Here is a 21,351-nt window from a genome sequence, read left to right as displayed (position 1 = left end):
TGATGGAGACTAAATGGGAAAAATAAGGTTCTGCTGGAGTCTTATTTTATTGATCCTGGAAGGTTTGTAAGGTCAGTACAACACATGATGAAGAATGAGGGGTTTAGTGTCCTCTCACCCAGGAAGCGGTATAGGCTGAGAAAATGGGTCATGGGTTGTTAAGGGCATGTCTTCAGAATCTGCTTAAATTGATGTTTTTTTCTGGCATGGCGGCTTTATGGGCTTCTCTACTGGTTTCTGATGGTGGTGATTTCCCTCCCACCTCTTATGGAGATTACACGGTTAGACTTCCTTAACATGAACGGTGACAGAGACTGGGGGAAAAAACATTTACATGAGATTTTTTTGCATGAGACACACAGTGTATTGGGGGTCTGGTGGAAGGGGCCGCAGGTGCTGAGCCATGGCACAAATCTTAGTGCAGGGGTAGCAAAAGAGGTGTGTAAGGGTAGGTTGTTAGTGGTTAGAGCCAAAATCAATGACCTTATCTTTGCTTTCATAAATCTGTGTGCACCTAGTACAGGGCTCAGTTCTCTGTTTCACCAGGGCCCAGGCAGGTGTCCTGTTGGAAATTCCATGTAAAGCTCTTACAAGATGGCTCTTTTTGCTCAAACTTCCAAGGCTTTTGGGAGAGGTGGGGACAGCAGAAGGTGGAGTTTGAGTCTCTATGTCAATGGTGGGATGTAGGGAAAGCCCAGAGCTAGATTTAACATGTTGGGAGAGATGGATGCTCCCAGCTCTTTCTTTTTGGGGTTGGAAAAACAGAGTGTGGAAACCAAGAAAATCCCTTGTTTTATGTTTGTCTGATGGGTGGATAACTTCTGTTGTGGGGAGATGAGGGAGCCTGATGGGTGGGTAACTTCTGTTGTGGGGGAGATGAGGGAGCCTGATGGGTGGGTAACTTCTGTTAATAGTTTGAGGGTGTACGAGGGGGCGTCTTCTGCTTAGGTAAACTGGGGCAAGAGTGAGGCTCTGTTATGTGGGGCATGGAGGGACAGGGCGCCTCCGCAGCTTCCAGGGGGGTTGCAGTGGGGCTGTGAGAGGCTCAAGATGCTTGGGGTGTATCTGGGCTCGGAGGGGTGAGTTAGGAAGAACTGGGAAGGAGTGTCACAAGCGGTGCTGTCGAGGCTGACGAAGTGGAGGTGGCTCCTCTCCCAAATGTCATACAGAGGGAGGGTGCTGATCATCAACAACTTGGCGGCATCCTCCCTATGGCATAAATTAGCCATTCTCAACCCCCTGGTGGTCTGCTTGCGGATCTGCAGCGCAAGTTAGTTAATTTTTTTCTGGTTGGGGCATCACTGGCTGAGGGCGGCGTTGCTGTACCTGCTTGTCAAGGAGGTGGGACAAGGCCTGGTGGACCTGGAGAGCAGGGTGGCAGCGTTCTGACTGAAGGCAGCACAGAGGATACTGTACCGTACGGAGGTGGGCTGGAGGGAACCAGCATGTGCTCTGTTGAGGAGGGCTGGTGGTTAGGGGCTGCATCAGCAGCTCTTCATCATGCGGCCGGAGAGACTCAATACAGCAGGGGTCTCTGATTTCTATGCTGCAGTACTGAGGGCCTGGCAGCTGCTGAGTACTGGGGGAGGTCCAGGAGGCTCTGCCTGACCCAGTGAGGAGGGGGCTGGAGCAGCCTGAGGAGAGGCCACCACCGTTTCCACCACTGCAAGTGACAGCAGAGATTGGGGACTGGCAGGAGAGTCCGGAGGACTTACTGACTTTTAACACTCTGAGCCTGGGGGAGTTTGAGGAGGTGGGGGGTAAGGTGCTGTACACCCTCAGTGTCAAGGTTAGACACATCAGGAGCTTAGCGGGAGTGAAGGGGCATCAGTAGCAGGGGGTTGTGGGGGCTGAGAGCATGGCAGGGTATAGGTGGAGGGTGCTCTATAAGCACCCAGTGCTGGAAAGGTCAGGGGTCCTCCAGTGGAGGGTATTACATGGAGCCAGTAGCTGGTTGTCTCGGGTTGAACTGGGAGTTGGGGAGGGGTGTCCGTTATCTGCAATGACAGACTGTTTGTCATGTTTTTTCTGTGTTGCCAGGGTAATGCCATTACTGTTGACGCCTTAGGGTTGAGTTTGAGTTGTACAAAATGATCAACAGTGTGGAGATGTTTCAGGAGGTATGGGGGCTCAGGGGGGCTGTCTGTACGGCTGGAGAGGAGGGGTTGGATGTACGGTTGTAATGTGGTGCTGGATGGTGTATTGTACTGTGGTGTTGGGTACTGGATAATGTGATTGTGTGGAGGTTGTGGTGGCACGCAATGTGTTTTTAGGAGGGGGGTTGTTAGTGTAATGAGGATGGCTCATTAAAGTAAGACAAGTCAGTCTCTCTCTCTCTCTCTCTCTCTTAACAGCGCTCTGCACAGGCAGCAGTGGAGGACAGTGATGAGATCTTTACTGAGCTGATCCGCTCCATTGAGAGAAGGCGCTCTGAGGTGAAGGAGCTGATCAGAGCCCAAGAGAAGGCTCAAGTGAGTCAAGCTGAAGGACTCCTGGAGCAACTGGAGCAGGAGATAGCTGAGCTGAGGAAGAGAAGCACTGAGCTGGAGCAGCTCCCACACACAGAGGATCACATCCATTTCCTCCAGGTAACTAAACTGCCTTGATAGATGTGATATGACATTAAAACTCTCAAACAATTTGTTCCGTTCTCTCTCTCTCTCTCTCTCTCTCTCTCTCTCTCTCTCCAGAGTTATCAGTCTCTCTCCAGTATCAGTGTATCTTCAGACTTACCCAGCATCGTTGTCCATCCTCTTCACTACTTTGGAGATGTGAGTAAGACTGTGTCTGAACTGAAAGAGAAACTAGAAGACTTCCTTAAAGAAGAATGGACCAAGATCTCCACTACAGGTGTGTTGAAAATAATAAGAACATCAACTTTAGACCATTGAAAGTTCCCTATTAGTCATATACATGTGGAATATGGTATGATGATAACATTCCCTCTCTCTGTGAATGTGTTTGTGTGTCTGTAGTGAATATAGTGGATGTTGTACTGCCTCCAGATCCCAAGACCAGAGAACAGTTCTTACGATGTGAGTCTCTTTAATCTGAAGTAACTAACAGTCTTTTTTTACTGACACTCCTAACAATCCCTCTAGAAATATATAGCAATAGTAGATCTAATCAAAGACTGAGTATCTATCTGACTCCTCATATTTCTCTGATTTGATCTCTGCTGTGCTCTAATCAAATACCGGGTAGATACAGTATCTGACTTAACTTATTGTTCTAACTCCCCTCATTGGTCTCTGCTCTTCTCCCAGATTCCTGTCAGCTCACACTGGACCCAAACACAGCATACACACACCTCTCTCTGTCTGAAGGGAACAGAAAGGTGACCGATACACACGAAGTCCAACCATATCCTGACCATCCAGACAGATTCACAAACCACTACAAGGTTCTGTGTAGAGAGGGTCTGTCTGGATGCTGTTACTGGGAGGTGGAGTGGAGTGGGGAGTGTGTTTATACAGCAGTCTCATATAAAGACATCAGCAGAACAGGGACAGATGGTGGATTTGGAGAGAATGACAAGTCCTGGAGTTTAGAGTGCTCTAGTGGTGGTTATTGGTTCAGACACAAAAATGTTGAGACTAAAGTATCAGGCCCTCAGTCCTCCAGAGTAGGAGTGTACCTGGATCACAAGGCAGGTACTCTGTCCTTCTACAGTGTCTCTGACACAATGACCCTCCTCCACAGAGTCCAGACCACATTCACTCAGCCCCTCTATCCTGGGTTTTATCTCTCTGGTACTGCTGAGCTGGTTAAACTGTAGTAGGGTCCACATAGATACTAGTCATGCTGGTGTTGATGGTCCCCAGATGTGATGATTCATTCTGCTTTGTTTTATGTACAATGATTTGACTGATTTGATCTTCAGAAGATGTAATGAATTCAAATGTAATGCATTCATATTTTTTTAAGTGCAATGTTTTAATCTTATATATTCACATTAATCATGATGTATGCTTTTGATGTATATATTATTGGCTTTCATAACCATTTATATGTTTTATCAATTGGTTCTCTGTCTCTATGTAATTTTCCTCAGTATCATTGAACAGCTTGTAGTCTCGGCCCTAATTGATGTGTTCTCTGTCACCTGGAGCTGCATGGAAAATGGTCCAGGAACAAAATAACAATTCCCAAGGACTAGTCAGCCCACTACAAGCTGGTATCACTTACTTTCTACTTAAACTATATGACATATGAAGCCTAGTCCTAGACTAAAAAGCATGTTGAATGGAGATGTCCGGGATTCCGATTTGGCAACTTTTATTCTCCCATACTGCTCAGTCAAGCAATATTAAACCTGTCCAGCAGGTGGTGCTATTAACCAAACAATAAAAACAGCACATATCTTGACTTGCCACTCAGTATATCAGTAATGTTCAGAATTGTACTTTAATATCATGGGAGATTTATGGTCTTTTTAATCCACTACCCAGAGTCTGGAACAGATGAAGTTAGGTCTGCTACTGTTCAGTTATTAAATATGATTTATGGTGATGGGAAATAAAAAATACATCTAGTAGTAGTTTTCCTTTGCTATTTATTCCAAGGTGTGTCTTTAACTTGTAAATGGATTGTGTTGAAGCTGGCATGTGGTGTGGATGATAGAATAGAGTGAATAGAGGAGAGAAGAGAGGAGGAGAGGAGAACATAATATAGAAGACAGATAAGATAGAGAGAGAATTCATACACAGGGGAATTACTTACTGTCCCAAATGACACCCTGTTCCCTGTTCTGACCAGATCAAAAGTAGTGCACTACATAGGGAATAGGGTGTAGATTGGAGATTTTAACGTACACTACCTATCAAAAGTTTTTGTAACAGACACATCTCAACATCAACTGTTCAGAGGAGACTGTGTGAATCAGGCCTTCATGGTCGAAATGCTGCAAAGAAACCACTACTAAAGGACATCAATAAGAAGAAGAGACTTGCTTGGGACAAGAAACATGAGCAATGGACATTAGACCATTGGAAACTTGTCCTTTGGTCTGGAGTCCAAATTTGAGATTTTTGGTTCTATCCGCCGTGTCTTTGTGAGACGCGGTGTGGGTGAACGGATGATCTCCGCATGTGTATTTCCCACCGTAAAGCATGGAGGAGGAGGTGTTATGGTGTGGGGGTGCTTTTCTGGTGACACGTGATTTATTTAGAATTCAAGGCACACTTAACCAGCAAGGCTCCCACAGCATTCTGCAGCGATATGCCATCCCATATGGTTTGGGCTTAGTGGGACTATCATTTGTTTTGATGGGGTGGGTTGTGGTCTTTTCAGAAACATTAAAAACTTTTAAAGTTTCAATTATGTTTTGTTAATGGCCAGAGATGTGAATTTAGTATGTGGAACATTTTCACAACTCTAAGCACAACAATTTAAATCAGATCCTCAAAATGTCTCATGTTTCAAAAATATAAACACATTTTCAATTAAATGAGTACAACAAACAAATGCACAATAGTCACTTGTTCACTGCTCCAATTTCATCTTTAAATTTGGATACATACAGTGGGGGAAAAAAGTATTTAGTCAGCCACCAATTGTGCAAGTTCTCCCACTTAAAAAGATGAGAGAGGCCTGTAATTTTCATCATAGGTACACGTCAACTATGACAGACAAAATGAGAAAACAAAATCCAGAAAATCACATTGTAGGATTTTTAATGAATTTATTTGCAAATTATGGTGGAAAATAAGTATTTGGTCAATAACAAAAGTTTCTCAATACTATGTTATATACCCTTTGTTGGCAATGACACAGGTCAAACATTTTCTGTAAGTCTTCACAAGGTTTTCACACACTGTTGCTGGTATTTTGGCCCATTCCTCCATGCAGATCTCCTCTAGAGCAGTGATGTTTTGGGGCTGTCGCTGGGCAACATGGACTTTCAACTCCCTCCAAAGATTTTCTATGGGGTTGAGATCTGGAGACTGGCTAGACCACTCCAGGACCTTGAAATGCTTCTTACGAAGCCACTCCTTCGTTGCCCGGGCGGTGTGTTTGGGATCATTGCCATGCTGAAAGACCCAGCCACGTTTCATCTTCAATGCCCTTGCTGATGGAAGGAGGTTTTCACTCAAAATCTCACGATACATGGCCCCATTCATTTTTTCCTTTACACGGATCAGTCGTCCTGGTCCCTTTGCAGAAAAACAGCCCCAAAGCATGATGTTTCCACCCCCATGCTTCACAGTAGGTATGGTGTTCTTTGGATGCAACTCAGCATTCTTTGTCCTCCAAACACGACGAGTTGAGTTTTTACCAAAAAGTTCTATTTTGGTTTCATCTGACCATATGACATTCTCCCAATCCTCTTCTGGATCATCCAAATGCACTCTAGCAAACTTCAGACGGGCCTGGACATGTATTGGCTTAAGCAGGGGGACACGTCTGCACTGCAGGATTTGAGTCCCTGGCGGCGTAGTGTGTTACTGATGGTAGGCTTTGTAACTTTGGTCCCAGCTCTCTGCAGGTCATTCACTAGGTCCCCCTGTGTGGTTCTGGGATTTTTGCTCACCATTCTTGTGATCATTTTGACCCCACGGGGTGAAATCTTGTGTGGAGCCCCAGATCGAGGGAGATTATCAGTGGTCTTGTATGTCTTCCATTTCCTAATAATTGCTCCCACAGTTGATTTCTTCAAACCAAGCTGCTTACCTATTGCAGATTCAGTCTTCCCAGCCTGTTGCAGGTCTACAATTTTGTTCTGGTGTCCTTTGACAGCTCTTTGGTCTTGGCCATAGTGGAGTTTGGAGTGTGACTGTTTGAGGTTGTGGACAGGTGTCTTTTATACTGATAATAAGTTCAAACAGGTGCCATTAATACAGGTAACGAGTGGAGGACAGAGGAGCCTCTTAAAGAAGAAATTACAGGTCTGTGAGAGCCAAAAATCTTGCTTGTTTGTAGGTGACCAAATACTTATTTTCCACCATAATTTGCAAATAAATTCATTAAAAATCCTACAATGTGAATTTCTGGAATTTTTTTTCTCAATTTGTCTGTCATAGTTGACGTAAACCTATGATGAAAATTACAGGCCTCTCTCATCTTTTTAAGTTGGAGAACTTGCACAATTGGTGGCTGACTAAATACTTTTTTTCCCCACTGTATTCAATCTCAGTATCTTCTTTTCAGAATGCAATATTCACTTTACTTTTTATATGATTGAATTGTAATTTGTTAACAATATAATCACTTAATCAAACTGCTCAAAACTGATAACTACTGAACCAATTTGATGTAGATAGGACAAAGTGGAAAGAGTCACTATGTGCAACCATTTGGAATTATAGTGTGCGTGTGTGTGTGTGTCTGTGTGTGTGTGTGTGTGTGGGTGTGTGTGTGTGTGTGTGGACCCAGGTGTGAGGGGCTTGTTGTGGCCCTGGGGGTAGTGCATTGGGCTACTGTATATGTGAGACAAAAGACTTGGTGCTTTTGATCAAGTAGAGTTCTTGGTTAATTGTGGAACAAAGATGTGTTATGCCATTGATCAGTGGTAGTTGATCAGGCTATCTGAGGAGCCAAAGGTCTATTCTGACTGATCAGGTTTGTGGGGTGGAGAGGAGGGGTTTTGGTTGGGCATGTTGAAACAGTTTCACTCCAGCTACATTATACACCACATAGCTTTATAGGAAGTAGTTTAATCTACTGAAACTTCTTCATGGCCAAGCTGTTTTAGTTCAACATCTTGGGAATAATTTTGACTCCCCCTTGGTTTTTGAATGTATTTGGACAGTGAAGCTAAAATGTTTTATTTGGCTCTATACTATTTTGGATTTGATATTAAATATTTTATATAAGGCAACAGTACAGAATGCCACCTTTTATTTGAGGGTATTTTCATACATATCTGTTTTACTGTTTAGAAATGAATGTACTTTATCTAGCACAGGAGGTTGGTGGTACCTTAATTGGGGAGGTCGGCCTCGTGGTAACGGCTGGAGTGGAATAGGTGGAATGGGATCAAATACAAATATAAGAAGGTGTCATAAGTATTTGGACAAATTCACTTATAGTGTATTACACTTAGTCAACAGTTTAGTATTTGGTCCCATATTCCTAGCAGGCTATGACTACATCAAGCTTGGGACTCTTGTTGGATGCATTTGCAGTGTGTTTTGGTTGTGTTTCAGATGATGTTGTTCCCAATAGAATTGAATGGTAAATAATGTATTGTGTAATTCTGGAGTCGCTTAAAAATATTATGTTCTTATTTACAATACAAGTGACTTTTTTTTATAGATGTGGATATTGTTTTTAAGCGGATTTTAGAGTATTGGCATGAAAATCTGTTTCCATTCAATTGGCGAAAGATTTTCATGTGAATATTCTAAAATCCTAGTTTCAATCCAATTGGCGACAGACGGATCCGGTGACTACTGCCTGTGGACACAGCTACTGTATGGGCTGTATTGAAGAAAGCTGGGATCAGGATGATCTGAAAGGTGTCTACAGCTGTCCCCAGTGTAGACAGACCTTTACCCCAAGGCCTGTTCTGAGGAAAAACACTCTACTGGCTGAAGTGGTGGAGAAACTGAAGAAGAAAGGACTCCAGGCTCCTCCTCTTGCTCACTGTTATGCTGGACCTGGAGATGTGGGGTGTGACAGCTGCACTGGAAGAAAACTCAAAGCTGTCAAGTCCTGTCTGGTGTGTCTGGCCTCTTACTGTGAGACTCACCTCCAACCTCACTATGAATTTCCTGGTTTCAAGAAGCACAAGCTGGTCAAAGCCACCGCACAACTACAGGAGAAGATCTGCTCTCATCATGACAAACTGCTGGAGGTTTACTGTCGTACCGATCAGCAGTGTATCTGTATGCTGTGTACAATGCATGAACATAAAGGCCATGATACAGTGTCAGCTGCAGCAGAAAGGACTGAGAAACTGGTAAAGATTGGATGAAACAGGTAAAGATTGGATGAAACAGGTAAAGATTGGATGAAACAGGTAAAGATTGGATGAAACGGGTAAAGATTGGATGAAACAGGTAAATATTGGATGAAACGGGTAAAGATTGGATGAAACAGGTAAATATTGGATGAAACGGGTAAAGATTGGATGAAACAGGTAAAGATTGGATGAAACGGGTAAAGATTGAATGAAACAGGTAAAGATTGGATGAAACGGGTAAAGATTGGATGAAACAGGTAAATATTGGATGAAACAGGTAAATATTGGATGAAACAGGTAAAGATTGGATGAAACAGGTAATGATCGGATGCTTAAACGTCACTTTACTATACATGTCTGATGTTCAGTTCACTGGTGTTATTGATAATCCCAAAATGTAGAAAAATTAAACTTTTCAAGATAGTATCCGAGGGGTCCGAGGTCCAACAAATATGTTCAGATGTATTAGTTCCCCTGCTTGACTGAAGAAGATCACCTAGTGGAACCATGGTTTTTATCATCATTATGGAAAATTGACCATTTTCTCTCTGCAGAGGCAATTAAGAGAGAGTCAGCAGCAATCCCAGAAGACAATCCAGGAGAGAGAGAAGGAGATGCAGGAGCTGAGACAGGCTCGGGACTCTGAAGTTGAGTGTTGGACATTTACTGTTGTTATGTGAATTATTTAACAAACTATTTCAGTGTCTCTGTGCGTCTCCCAAAAGGATCAAGAAACGAACAGAGTCCCGGTCTGCATAGTCAGAGATGTATTCATTGAGAATTCTGCCATCACAATTTCAGAGTCCATCTTTTATACTCATACGTCATACAAAAATCCCTCCCCTCTGTAGGCGGGCTGTAGTTTTCCACTTTAAAACTGCTCTCCTGACCATCAGTTCACACACACACACATACACACATACATATACACATATATACACACATACATACACACATACACACACACATGCATACACACACACATACATACACACTTTCTTATCATAGCCTACTCCCTGAATTCCTCAGTTATCACCTTTCTCACAATATTCTGCACCATGTTTCATACTCCTTAAAAAGCCTAACAGTTTCTCTCCTCCCTAAATTGGGAGGCCTCTTTATCTTGGTTTCTCTTTGTCTGTAGACAGTTCTCCTTGTCCTTTGTTGTCTGGCCTAACTCTTACTCACATTGCTAAATAGTAGTTCAATGTCATAGTCTTTACTGGTCCTACACTCACACATTCTAACACATTTCACACAATTTCAGGGTGTAATAATTAGTCATTAATAATTATTCTATCAACTGTATACCGTAAAAACTTTGGGTTAATTAGCAGATGTTCTTATCAGGACAGACTTCTTATCTAAATTGAGTCTGGATTCAGTCTGTATAGCAGAAGTATCATGGATGATCCGCGTTATAGATAGTTTAAATTTAAAGGCAATGTTCCCGCGCTCGTGGAGACTGCATTCACAGTAAACGCTGCACATGTCGAAAATGTATTTGACATTTTAATGCGGATCTTCCGTGATACTTCTCGATATGGATAGAATCCAGCCCTTGGTTTGGGTGCAGACAACATGGTCACATGTAAACAAAGTCACATGTAAACCTTTTTGACATCACTTACACAAAATATATATTAAATACTCAGATACTGCTCAACAGAGACAATAAGAGCCCTACAGTGGGGAACAGGTTGCCTGGAGTCTAGTAACAGCAGGTTGAAATTGACCCCCTCCTCTCTCTCTGTGAATTAACAGTGCTTTGTACAGGCAGAAGTTAGTAAGTTTGAAACAATCTTTACTGAACTGATCGGGTCCATTGAGAGAATACTCACTGAGGTGAAAAGGTTGATTAGAGGCCAGGAGAAGACTGCAGTGAGACGGGCTGAAGGACTCCTGGAGCAACTGGAGCAGGAGATAGCTGAGCTGAGGAAGAGAAGCACTGAGCTGGAGCAGCTCTCACACACAGAGGATCACATCCATTTCCTCCAGGTGACATCACTTGGTCTATCAACAGTAGAATATGTCTCTCAAAGTGTCATATCTGGCCTTTCTCCCCATGTTAGTGGAATGTGTTTGAGCTTTGGAAGTCTTCATTTGTTAACAGTTCTCTCATCTCTCCCTATAGGGTCTTAAGTCTCTCTATGACCCTCCTGAGCCTGTGGCCTCTCCCATCCTGCCTGCCAACTCACACCTCTCCTTTGACGGCATCACGTTTTATCCTCCTGAACTGAAAGATCAACTGCACAAAATGTGAAGGAGATAGGAATTATGTCTAAAAATGGTAGGGAGTGCACACATATGAGCTCAAGATATGCCGTTTTTTAACCTCTATTAAAATATGTGGTATATTTCTCATGGAATGTAATCAACTTATTTGAGGTATATTGCTGAGCAGTTGTCTATTTTTGCTTATTGTGTAATGTGTTTTAGTCTCAAAACCCCAACACGTTCTTCTCTTAATATTCATTTACATTGAATTTTAAATAGTGACAGAATTCCAAATAGCTCCTGAGCTGAAGACCAAAGAAGAGTTGTCCCTCTGTCAGTGATATTCAAACACCCTCTCAAAGACAACATACATGTTCTTTCTTTTACTTATTGGGTTTTGTTGTTCATCAGTCAGACGTCCTCCAGCTGACATTGGATCTGAATACAGCTTATCCAGAACTCAGGCTGTCTGAGGTAAACTGGAAGGTGACAGCCACTGATAAAGCTCAGCCCTATCCTGACCATGCAGAGAGATGTTCCTACTGGAGACAGGTGCTGTGTAGAGAGGGCCTGTCTGGAGTCTGCTACTGGGAGGTAGAGTGGAGCGGTGGATGGGTTGAAATAGCAGTGTCATATAAAGGGATCATCAGGAAAGGAAAGGTCCCAGAGTCTACATTTCTAGGTAACAGTCAGTCCTGGACTTTGGAGTGCTATCCCCCCATTGTAGGTTTTGGCACAATGCTAATAAAACAGAAATATCTGTCCCCTGGTCCTCCAGAGTAGGAGTGAACCTGGACCACAGGGCAGGAACTCTGTCCTTCTACAGTGTCTCTGACACAATGACCCTCCTCCACAGAGTCCAGACCACATTCACTCAGCCCCTCTATCCTGGGTTTGGGATTGGTACAAAATCATATCTCAATAATTACCAGTAGATACAGATGATTTCAACCATTTCAGACATATTGATGGAGAGCTTCTGGGTTATTAACAGTCTTCCAGTAGGCCTATGATCTGGTTCAATTCCCCTTTTTAACATTATTGTAAAAAAATAAAAAATTATGTTCAGACATAGCACATTCTTTGTAGCCTGGTCCCAGATCTGTTAGTGGTCTTGCTAAACAGATGGCATGATAGCACATACAGACTGACACTCAGGCTTCAGACTTTTACTGTCTACCTGATCACCTCTTGGCTGTTGCAATCCTCTGTAAATGTGTCTCTTTTTCTCTTGATGTAAACTGTAGTACTGGCAAACCAGTCAAATCAGAAACTGGGATCATTGTTGATCCATGTATGATCAGATGAGAATATTTAAATAACCCATGTACATGTATGAATCCAAACAATTCAGTATTCTGAATCACTTACTGAATCAATGTGATCTTTCAAAATAAAAGTTAAAATCATGACATTGGAATTGCTCTACTATTGAATTGATTGACACAATTAATCAGCTATTTACAGTAATCTATGTACCAGTATATACATTTAGACCAATAGATGACACATAACACATATCATATCACCTGTCTCAGTACTGTGATCTGTCTCAATAATGTCACCTGTCTCAATACTGTCACCTGTCTCAATACTGTCACCTGTCTCAATACTGTCATCTGTCTCAATACTGTCATCTGTCTCAATACTGTAGTCTGTCTCAATACTGTCACCCGTCTCAATACTGCCACCCGTCTCAATACTGTCACCCGTCTCAATACTGTCACCAGTCTCAATACTGTAGTCTGTCTCAATACTGTCATCTGTCTAAATACTGTCACCTGTTTCAATACTGTCACCTGTCTCAGTACTGTCATCTGTCTCAATACTGTCACCTGTCTCAATACTGTCATCTGTCTCAATACTGTCACCTGTTTCAATACTGTCACCTGTCTCAGTACTGTCATCTGTCTCAATACTGTCACCTGTCTCAATACTGTCACCTGTGTCAGTACTGTCACCTGTCTCAATACTGTAACCTGTCTCAATACTGTCACCTGTCTCATTACTGTCATCTGTCTCAATACTGTCATCTGTCTCTACTGTAATCTGTCTCAATACTGTCATCTGTCTCAATACTGTCACCTGTCTCAATACTGTCACCTGTCTCAATACTGTTGTCTGTGTCAATACTGTCACCTGTCTCAACACTGTCATCTGTCTCAATACTGTCACCCGTCTCAATACTGTCACCCGTCTCAATACTGTCACCCGTCTCAATACTGTCACCTGTCTCAAACTGTCACCAGTCTCAATACTGTAGTCTGTCTCAATACTGTCATCTGTCTCAATACTGTAGTCTGTCTCAATACTGGTACCTGTCTCAACACTGTCACCTGTCTCAATACTGTCATCCGTCTCAATACTGTCACCTGTCTCAATACTGTCACCTGTCTCAATACTGTCACCTGTCTCAGTACTGTCATCTGTCTCAATACTGTAGTCTGTCTCAATACTGTCATCTGTCTCAATACTGTCATCTGTCTCAATACTGTCACCTGTCTCAATACTGTCATCTGTCTCAATACTGTCACCTGTCTCAATATTGTCATCTGTCTCTACTGTCACCTGTCTCTATACTGTCACCTGTCTCTACTGTCCTCTGTCTCAATACTGTCACGTGTCTCAATACTGTCACCTGTCTCAATAGTGTCACCTGTCTCAATACTGTCACCTGTCTCAATACTGTAATCTGTCTCAATACTGTCATCTGTCTCTACTGTAATATGTCTCAATACTGCCATCTGTCTCAGTACTGTCACCTGTCTCAATACTGTCATCTGTCTCAATACTGTCATCTGTCTCAATACTGTAGTCTGTCTCAATACTGTCACCTGTCTCAACACTGTCACCTGTCTCAATACTGTCATCCGTCTCAATACTGTCACCTGTCTCAATACTTTCACCTGTCTCAATACTGTAGTCTGTCTCAATACTGTAGTCTGTCTCAATACTGTCATCTGTCTCAATACTGTCACCTGTCTCAATACTGTCACCTGTCTCAATACTGTCACCTGTTTCAATACTGTCACCTGTCTCAGTACTGTCATCTGTCTCAGTACTGTCACCTGTCTCAATACTGTCATCTGTCTCAATACTGTCATCTGTCTCAATACTGTAGTCTGTCTCAATACTGTCATCTGTCTCAATACTGTCACCTGTTTCAATACTGTCACCTGTCTCAGTACTGTCATCTGTCTCAATACTGTCACCTGTCTCAATACTGTCACCTGTCTCAATACTGTCACCTGTCTCAATACTGTCACCTGTGTCAGTACTGTCACCTGTCTCAATACTGTAACCTGTCTCAATACTGTAATCTGTCTCAATACTGTCACCTGTCTCAATACTGTCACCTGTCTCAATACTGTCACCTGTCTCAATACTGTCACCTGTTTCAATACTGTCACCTGTTTCAATACTGTCACCTTTCTCAGCACTGTCATCTGTCTCAATACTGTCATCTGTCTTAATACTGTCACCTGTCTCAATACTGTCACCTGTCTCAATACTGTCACCTGTTTCAATACTGTCACCTGTCTCATTACTGTCATCTGTCTCAGTACTGTCACCTGTCTCAATGCTGTCACCTGTCTCAATACTGTCATCTGTCTCAATACTGTCACCTGTTTCAATACTGTCACCTGTCTCATTACTGTCATCTGTCTCAGTACTGTCACCTGTCTCAATGCTGTCACCTGTCTCAATACTGTCACCTGTTTCAGTACTGTCACCTGTTTCAATACTGTCATCTGTCTAAATACTGTCACCTGTCTCAATACTGTCATCTGTCTCTACTGTCACCTGTCTCTATACTGTCACCTGTCTCAACTGTCACCTGTCTCAATACTGTCACCTGTCTCAATACTGTCACCTGTCTCAATAGTGTCACCTGTCTCAATACTGTCACCTGTCTCAATACTGTAATCTGTCTCAATACTGTCATCTGTCTCTACTGTAATCTGTCTCAATACTGTCATCTGTCTCAGTACTGTCACCTGTCTCAATACTGTCATCTGTCTCAATACTGTCACCTGTATCAATACTGTAATCTGTCTCAATACCGTCATATGTCTCAATACTGTCACCTGTTTCAATACTGTCACCTGTCTCAGTACTGTCATCTGTCTCAATACTGTCACCTGTCTCTACTGTAATCTGTCTCAATACTGTCACCTGTCTCAATACTGTCACCTGTCTCAATACTGTCATCTGTCTCAATACTGTCATCTGTCTCAATACTGTCATCTGTCTCAATACTGTAGTCTTTCTCAATACTGTCACCTGTCTCAACACTGTCACCTGTCTCAATACTGTCATCCGTCTCAATAATGTCACCCGTCTCAATACTTTCACCTGTCTCAATACTGTCACCAGTCTCAATACTGTAGTCTGTCTCAATACTGTAGTCTGTCTCAATACTGTCATCTGTCTCAATACTGTCACCTGTCTCAATACTGTCACCTGTCTCAATACTGTCACCTGTTTCAATACTGTCACCTGTCTCAGTACTGTCATCTGTCTCAGTACTGTCACCTGTCTCAATACTGTCATCTGTCTCAATCCTGTCATCTGTCTCAATACTGTCATCTGTCTCAATACTGTCCCTGTTTCAATAATGTCACCTGTCTCAATACTGTCATCTGTCTCAATACTGTCATCTGTCTCTACTGTAATCTGTCTCAATACTGTCATCTGTCTCAATACTGTCACCTGTCTCAATACTGTCACCTGTCTCAATACTGTTGTCTTTCTCAATACTGTCACCTGTCTCAACACTGTCACCTGTCTCAATACTGTCACCCGTCTCAATACTGTCACCCGTCTCAATACTGTCACCTCTCTCAATACTGTCACCAGTCTCAATACTGTAGTCTGTCTCAATACTGTCATCTGTCTCAATACTGTCATCTGTCTCAATACTGTCACCTGTCTCAACACTGTCACCTGTCTCAATACTGTCACCTGTTTCAATACTGTCACCTGTCTCAGTACTGTCATATGTCTCAATACTGTCACCTGTCTCAATACTGTCATCTGTCTCAATACTGTCACCTGTCTCAATACTGTCACCTGTTTCAATACTGTCACCTGTCTCAGTACTGTCATCTGTCTCAATACTGTCATCTGTCTCAATACTGTCACCTGTTTCAATACTGTCACCTGTCTCAGTACTGTCATCTGTCTCAGTACTGTCACCTGTCTCAATACTGTCATCTGTCTCAATACTGTCATCTGTCTCAATACTGTAGTCTGTCTCAATACTGTCATCTGTCTCAATACTGTCACCTGTTTCAATACTGTCACCTGTCTCAGTACTGTCATCTGTCTCAATACTGTCACCTGTCTCAATACTGTCACCTGTCTCAATACTGTCACCTGTCTCCATACTGTCACCTGTGCCAGTACTGTCACCTGTCTCAATACTGTAACCTGTCTCAATACTGTAATCTGTCTCAATACTGTCATCTGTCTCAATACTGTCATCGGTCTCTACTGTAATCTGTCTCAATACTGTCATCTGTCTCAATACTGTCACCTGTATCAATACTGTCACCTGTCTCAATACTGTTGTCTGTCTCAATACTGTCACCTTTCTCAATACTGTCACCTGTCTCAATACTGTCACCTGTCTCCATACTGTCACCTGTGCCAGTACTGTCACCTGTCTCAATACTGTAACCTGTCTCAATACTGTAATCTGTCTCAATACTGTCATCTGTCTCAATACTGTCATCGGTCTCTACTGTAATCTGTCTCAATACTGTCATCTGTCTCAATACTGTCACCTGTATCAATACTGTCACCTGTCTCAATACTGTTGTCTGTCTCAATACTGTCACCTGTCTCAATACTGTCACCTGTGTCAGTACTGTCAACTGTCTCAATACTGTAACCTGTTTCAATACTGTCACCTGTCTCAATACTGTCATCTGTCTCAATACTGTCATCTGTCTCTACTGTAATCTGTCTCAATACTGTCATCTGTCTCAATACTGTCACCTGTCTCAATACTGTCACCTGTCTCAATACTGTTGTCTGTCTCAATACTGTCACCTGTCTCAACAATGTCACCTGTCTCAATACTGTCACCCGTCTCAATACTGTCACCCGTCTCAATACTGTCACCTGTCTCAATACTGTCACCAGTCTCAATACTGTAGTCTGTCTCAATATTGTCATCTGTCTCAATACTGTCACCTGTCTCAACACTGTCATCTGTCTCAATACTGTCACCTGTCTCAATACTGTCACCTGTTTCAATACTGTCACCTTTCTCAGCACTGTCATCTGTCTCAATACTGTCACCTGTTTCAGTACTGTCACCTGTTTCAATACTGTCATCTGTCTCAATACTGTCACCTGTCTCAATACTGTCATCTGTCTCTACTGTCACCTGTCTCTATACTGTCACCTGTCTCTACTGTCACCTGTCTCAATACTGTCACCTGTCTCAATACTGTCACCTGTCTCAATAGTGTCACCTGTCTCAATACTGTCACCTGTCTCAATACTGTAATCTGTCTCAATACTGTCATCTGTCTCTACTGTAATCTGTCTCAATACTGTCATCTGTCTCAGTACTGTCACCTGTCTCAATACTGTCATCTGTCTCAATACTGTCACCTGTATCAATACTGTAATCTGTCTCAATACCGTCATCTGTCTCAATACTGTCACCTGTTTCAATACTGTCACCTGTCTCAGTACTGTCATCTGGCTCAATACTGTCATCTGTTTCTACTGTAATCTGTCTCAATACTGTCACCTGTCTCAATACTGTCACCTGTCTCAATACTGTCACCTTTTTCAATACTGTCATCTGTCTCAATACTGTCATCTGTCTCAATACTGTCATCTGTCTCAATACTGTAGTCTTTCTCAATACTGTCACCTGTCTCAACACTGTCACCTGTCTCAATACTGTCATCCGTCTCAATAATGTCACCCGTCTCAATACTTTCACCTGTCTCAATACTGTCACCAGTCTCAATACTGTAGTCTGTCTCAATACTGTAGTCTGTCTCAATACTGTCATCTGTCTCAATACTGTCACCTGTCTCAATACTGTCACCTGTCTCAATACTGTCACCTGTTTCAATACTGTCACCTGTCTCAGTACTGTCATCTGTCTCAGTACTGTCACCTGTCTCAATACTGTCATCTGTCTCAATCCTGTCATCTGTCTCAATACTGTCATCTGTCTCAATACTGTCACCTGTTTCAATACTGTCACCTGTCTCAGTACTGTCATATGTCTCAATACTGTCACCTGTCTCAATACTGTCATCTGTCTCAATACTGTCACCTGTCTCAATACTGTCACCTGTTTCAATACTGTCACCTGTCTCAGTACTGTCATCTGTCTCAATACTGTCATCTGTCTCAATACTGTCACCTGTTTCAATACTGTCATCTGTCTCAGTACTGTCACCTGTCTCAATACTGTCATCTGTCTCAATACTGTCATCTGTCTCAATACTGTAGTCTGTCTCAATACTGTCATCTGTCTCAATACTGTCACCTGTTTCAATACTGTCACCTGTCTCAGTACTGTCATCTGTCTCAATACTGTCACCTGTCTCAATACTGTCACCTGTCTCAATACTGTCACCTGTCTCCATACTGTCACCTGTGCCAGTACTGTCACCTGTCTCAATACTGTAACCTGTCTCAATACTGTAATCTGTCTCAATACTGTCATCTGTCTCAATACTGTCATCGGTCTCTACTGTAATCTGTCTCAATACTGTCATCTGTCTCAATACTGTCACCTGTATCAATACTGTCACCTGTCTCAATACTGTTGTCTGTCTCAATACTGTCACCTGTCTCAATACTGTCACCTGTGTCAGTACTGTCAACTGTCTCAATACTGTAACCTGTTTCAATACTGTCACCTGTCTCAATACTGTCATCTGTCTCAATACTGTCATCTGTCTCTACTGTAATCTGTCTCAATACTGTCATCTGTCTCAATACTGTCACCTGTCTCAATACTGTCACCTGTCTCAATACTGTTGTCTGTCTCAATACTGTCACCTGTCTCAACAATGTCACCTGTCTCAATACTGTCACCCGTCTCAATACTGTCACCCGTCTCAATACTGTCACCTGTCTCAATACTGTCACCAGTCTCAATACTGTAGTCTGTCTCAATATTGTCATCTGTCTCAATACTGTCACCTGTCTCAACACTGTCATCTGTCTCAATACTGTCACCTGTCTCAATACTGTCACCTGTTTCAATACTGTCACCTTTCTCAGCACTGTCATCTGTCTCAATACTGTCACCTGTTTCAGTACTGTCACCTGTTTCAATACTGTCATCTGTCTCAATACTGTCACCTGTCTCAATACTGTCATCTGTCTCTACTGTCACCTGTCTCTATACTGTCACCTGTCTCTACTGTCACCTGTCTCAATACTGTCACCTGTCTCAATACTGTCACCTGTCTCAATAGTGTCACCTGTCTCAATACTGTCACCTGTCTCAATACTGTAATCTGTCTCAATACTGTCATCTGTCTCTACTGTAATCTGTCTCAATACTGTCATCTGTCTCAGTACTGTCACCTGTCTCAATACTGTCATCTGTCTCAATACTGTCACCTGTATCAATACTGTAATCTGTCTCAATACCGTCATCTGTCTCAATACTGTCACCTGTTTCAATACTGTCACCTGTCTCAGTACTGTCATCTGGCTCAATACTGTCATCTGTTTCTACTGTAATCTGTCTCAATACTGTCACCTGTCTCAATACTGTCACCTGTCTCAATACTGTCACCTTTTTCAATACTGTCACCTGTCTCAACACTGTCACCTGTCTCAATACTGTCATCCGTCTCAATAATGTCACCCGTCTCAATACTTTCACCTGTCTCAATACTGTCACCAGTCTCAATACTGTAGTCTGTCTCAATACTGTAGTCTGTCTCAATACTGTCATCTGTCTCAATACTGTCACCTGTCTCAATACTGTCACCTGTCTCAATACTGTCACCTGTTTCAATACTGTCACCTGTCTCAGTACTGTCATCTGTCTCAGTACTGTCACCTGTCTCAATACTGTCATCTGTCTCAATCCTGTCATCTGTCTCAATACTGTCATCTGTCTCAATACTGTCCCTGTTTCAATAATGTCACCTGTCTCAATACTGTCATCTGTCTCAATACTGTCATCTGTCTCTACTGTAATCTGTCTCAATACTGTCATCTGTCTCAATTCTGTCACCTGTCTCAATACTGTCACCTGTCTCAATACTGTTGTCTGTCTCAATATCAATCAATCAATCAATTTTATTTTATATAGCCCTTCATACATTAGCTAATATCTCGAAGTGCTGTACAGACACCCAGCCTAAAACCCCAAACAGCTAGTAATGCAGGTGTAGAAGCACGGTGGCTAGGAAAAACTCCCTAGAAAGGCCAAAACCTAGGAAGAAACCTAGAGAGGAACCAGTCTATGAGGGGTGGCCAGTCCTCTTCTGGCTGTGCCGGGTGGAGATTATAACAGAACCATGCCAAGATGTTCAAAAATGTTCATAAGTGACAAGCATGGTCAAATAATAATCAGGAATAAATCTCGGTTGGCTTTTCATAGCCGATCATTAAGAGTTGAAAACAGCAGGTCTGGGACAGGTAGGGGTTCCATAACCGCAGGCAGAACAGTTAAAACTGGAATAGCAGCAAGGCCAGGCGGACTGGGGACAGCAAGGAGTCACCACGGCCGGTGGTCCCGACGTATGGTCCTAGGGCTCAGGTCTCTCAGTTGGCTTTTCATAGCCGATCATTAAGAGTTGAAAACAGCAGGTCTGGGACAGGTAGGGGTTTCGTAACCGCAGGCAGAACAGTTGAAACTGGAAAAGCAGCAAGGCCAGGCGGACTGGGGACAGCAAGGTGTCAGCATGCCCGGTAGTCCTGACGTATGGTCCTAGGGCTCAGGTTCTCAGAGAGAAAGAGAGAACGAGAGAATTAGAGAGAGCATACTTAAATTCACACAGGACACTGGATAAGACAGGAGAAGTACTCCAGGTATAACCAACTAACCCCAGCCCCCCGACACATAAACTACTGCAGCATAAATACTGGAGGCTGAGACAGGAGCGGTCCGGAGACACTGTGGCCCCATCCGAAGACTCCTGGGCCAGACTACACTCAATCATATGACCTACTGAAGAGATAAGTCTTCAGTAAAGACTTAAAGGTTGAGACCGAGTCTGCGT

General features: G+C 42.8%; 1 protein-coding gene and 1 pseudogene across 3 annotated transcripts in view; both read left to right on the top strand.

Moving 5' to 3' along the window:
- The window catches only part of LOC311149217 (tripartite motif-containing protein 16-like), a 23,598-nt gene extending 19,061 nt beyond the window's left edge, over positions 1–4,537 (top strand). For both annotated transcript variants that reach the window (XM_084186300.1, XM_084186299.1), the window contains 4 exons: positions 2,355–2,588; positions 2,691–2,850; positions 2,976–3,035; positions 3,267–4,537. In XM_084186300.1, coding sequence (XP_084042426.1) covers positions 2,355–2,588; positions 2,691–2,850; positions 2,976–3,035; positions 3,267–3,778 — 966 coding nt within the window. In that variant the 3' untranslated portion in view covers positions 3,779–4,537. The remainder of the gene's footprint in view (positions 1–2,354; positions 2,589–2,690; positions 2,851–2,975; positions 3,036–3,266) is intronic.
- A 5,911-nt stretch (positions 4,538–10,448) lies between these two features.
- Positions 10,449–12,057, top strand: LOC311148738 (stonustoxin subunit beta-like; annotated as a pseudogene). Its single transcript has 3 exons — positions 10,449–10,469; positions 11,040–11,164; positions 11,461–12,057. The product of its transcript is annotated as a stonustoxin subunit beta-like (transcript).
- Positions 12,058–21,351: the final 9,294 nt, after the last annotated feature.

This window comes from Coregonus lavaretus (assembly GCF_964263955.1).
Source record: "Coregonus lavaretus genome assembly, chromosome: 21".
NCBI lineage: Eukaryota > Metazoa > Chordata > Actinopteri > Salmoniformes > Salmonidae > Coregonus > Coregonus lavaretus.
The sequence above is the reverse complement of the archived record's forward strand: the minus strand, read 5'-3'. Positions and strand labels throughout refer to the sequence as shown.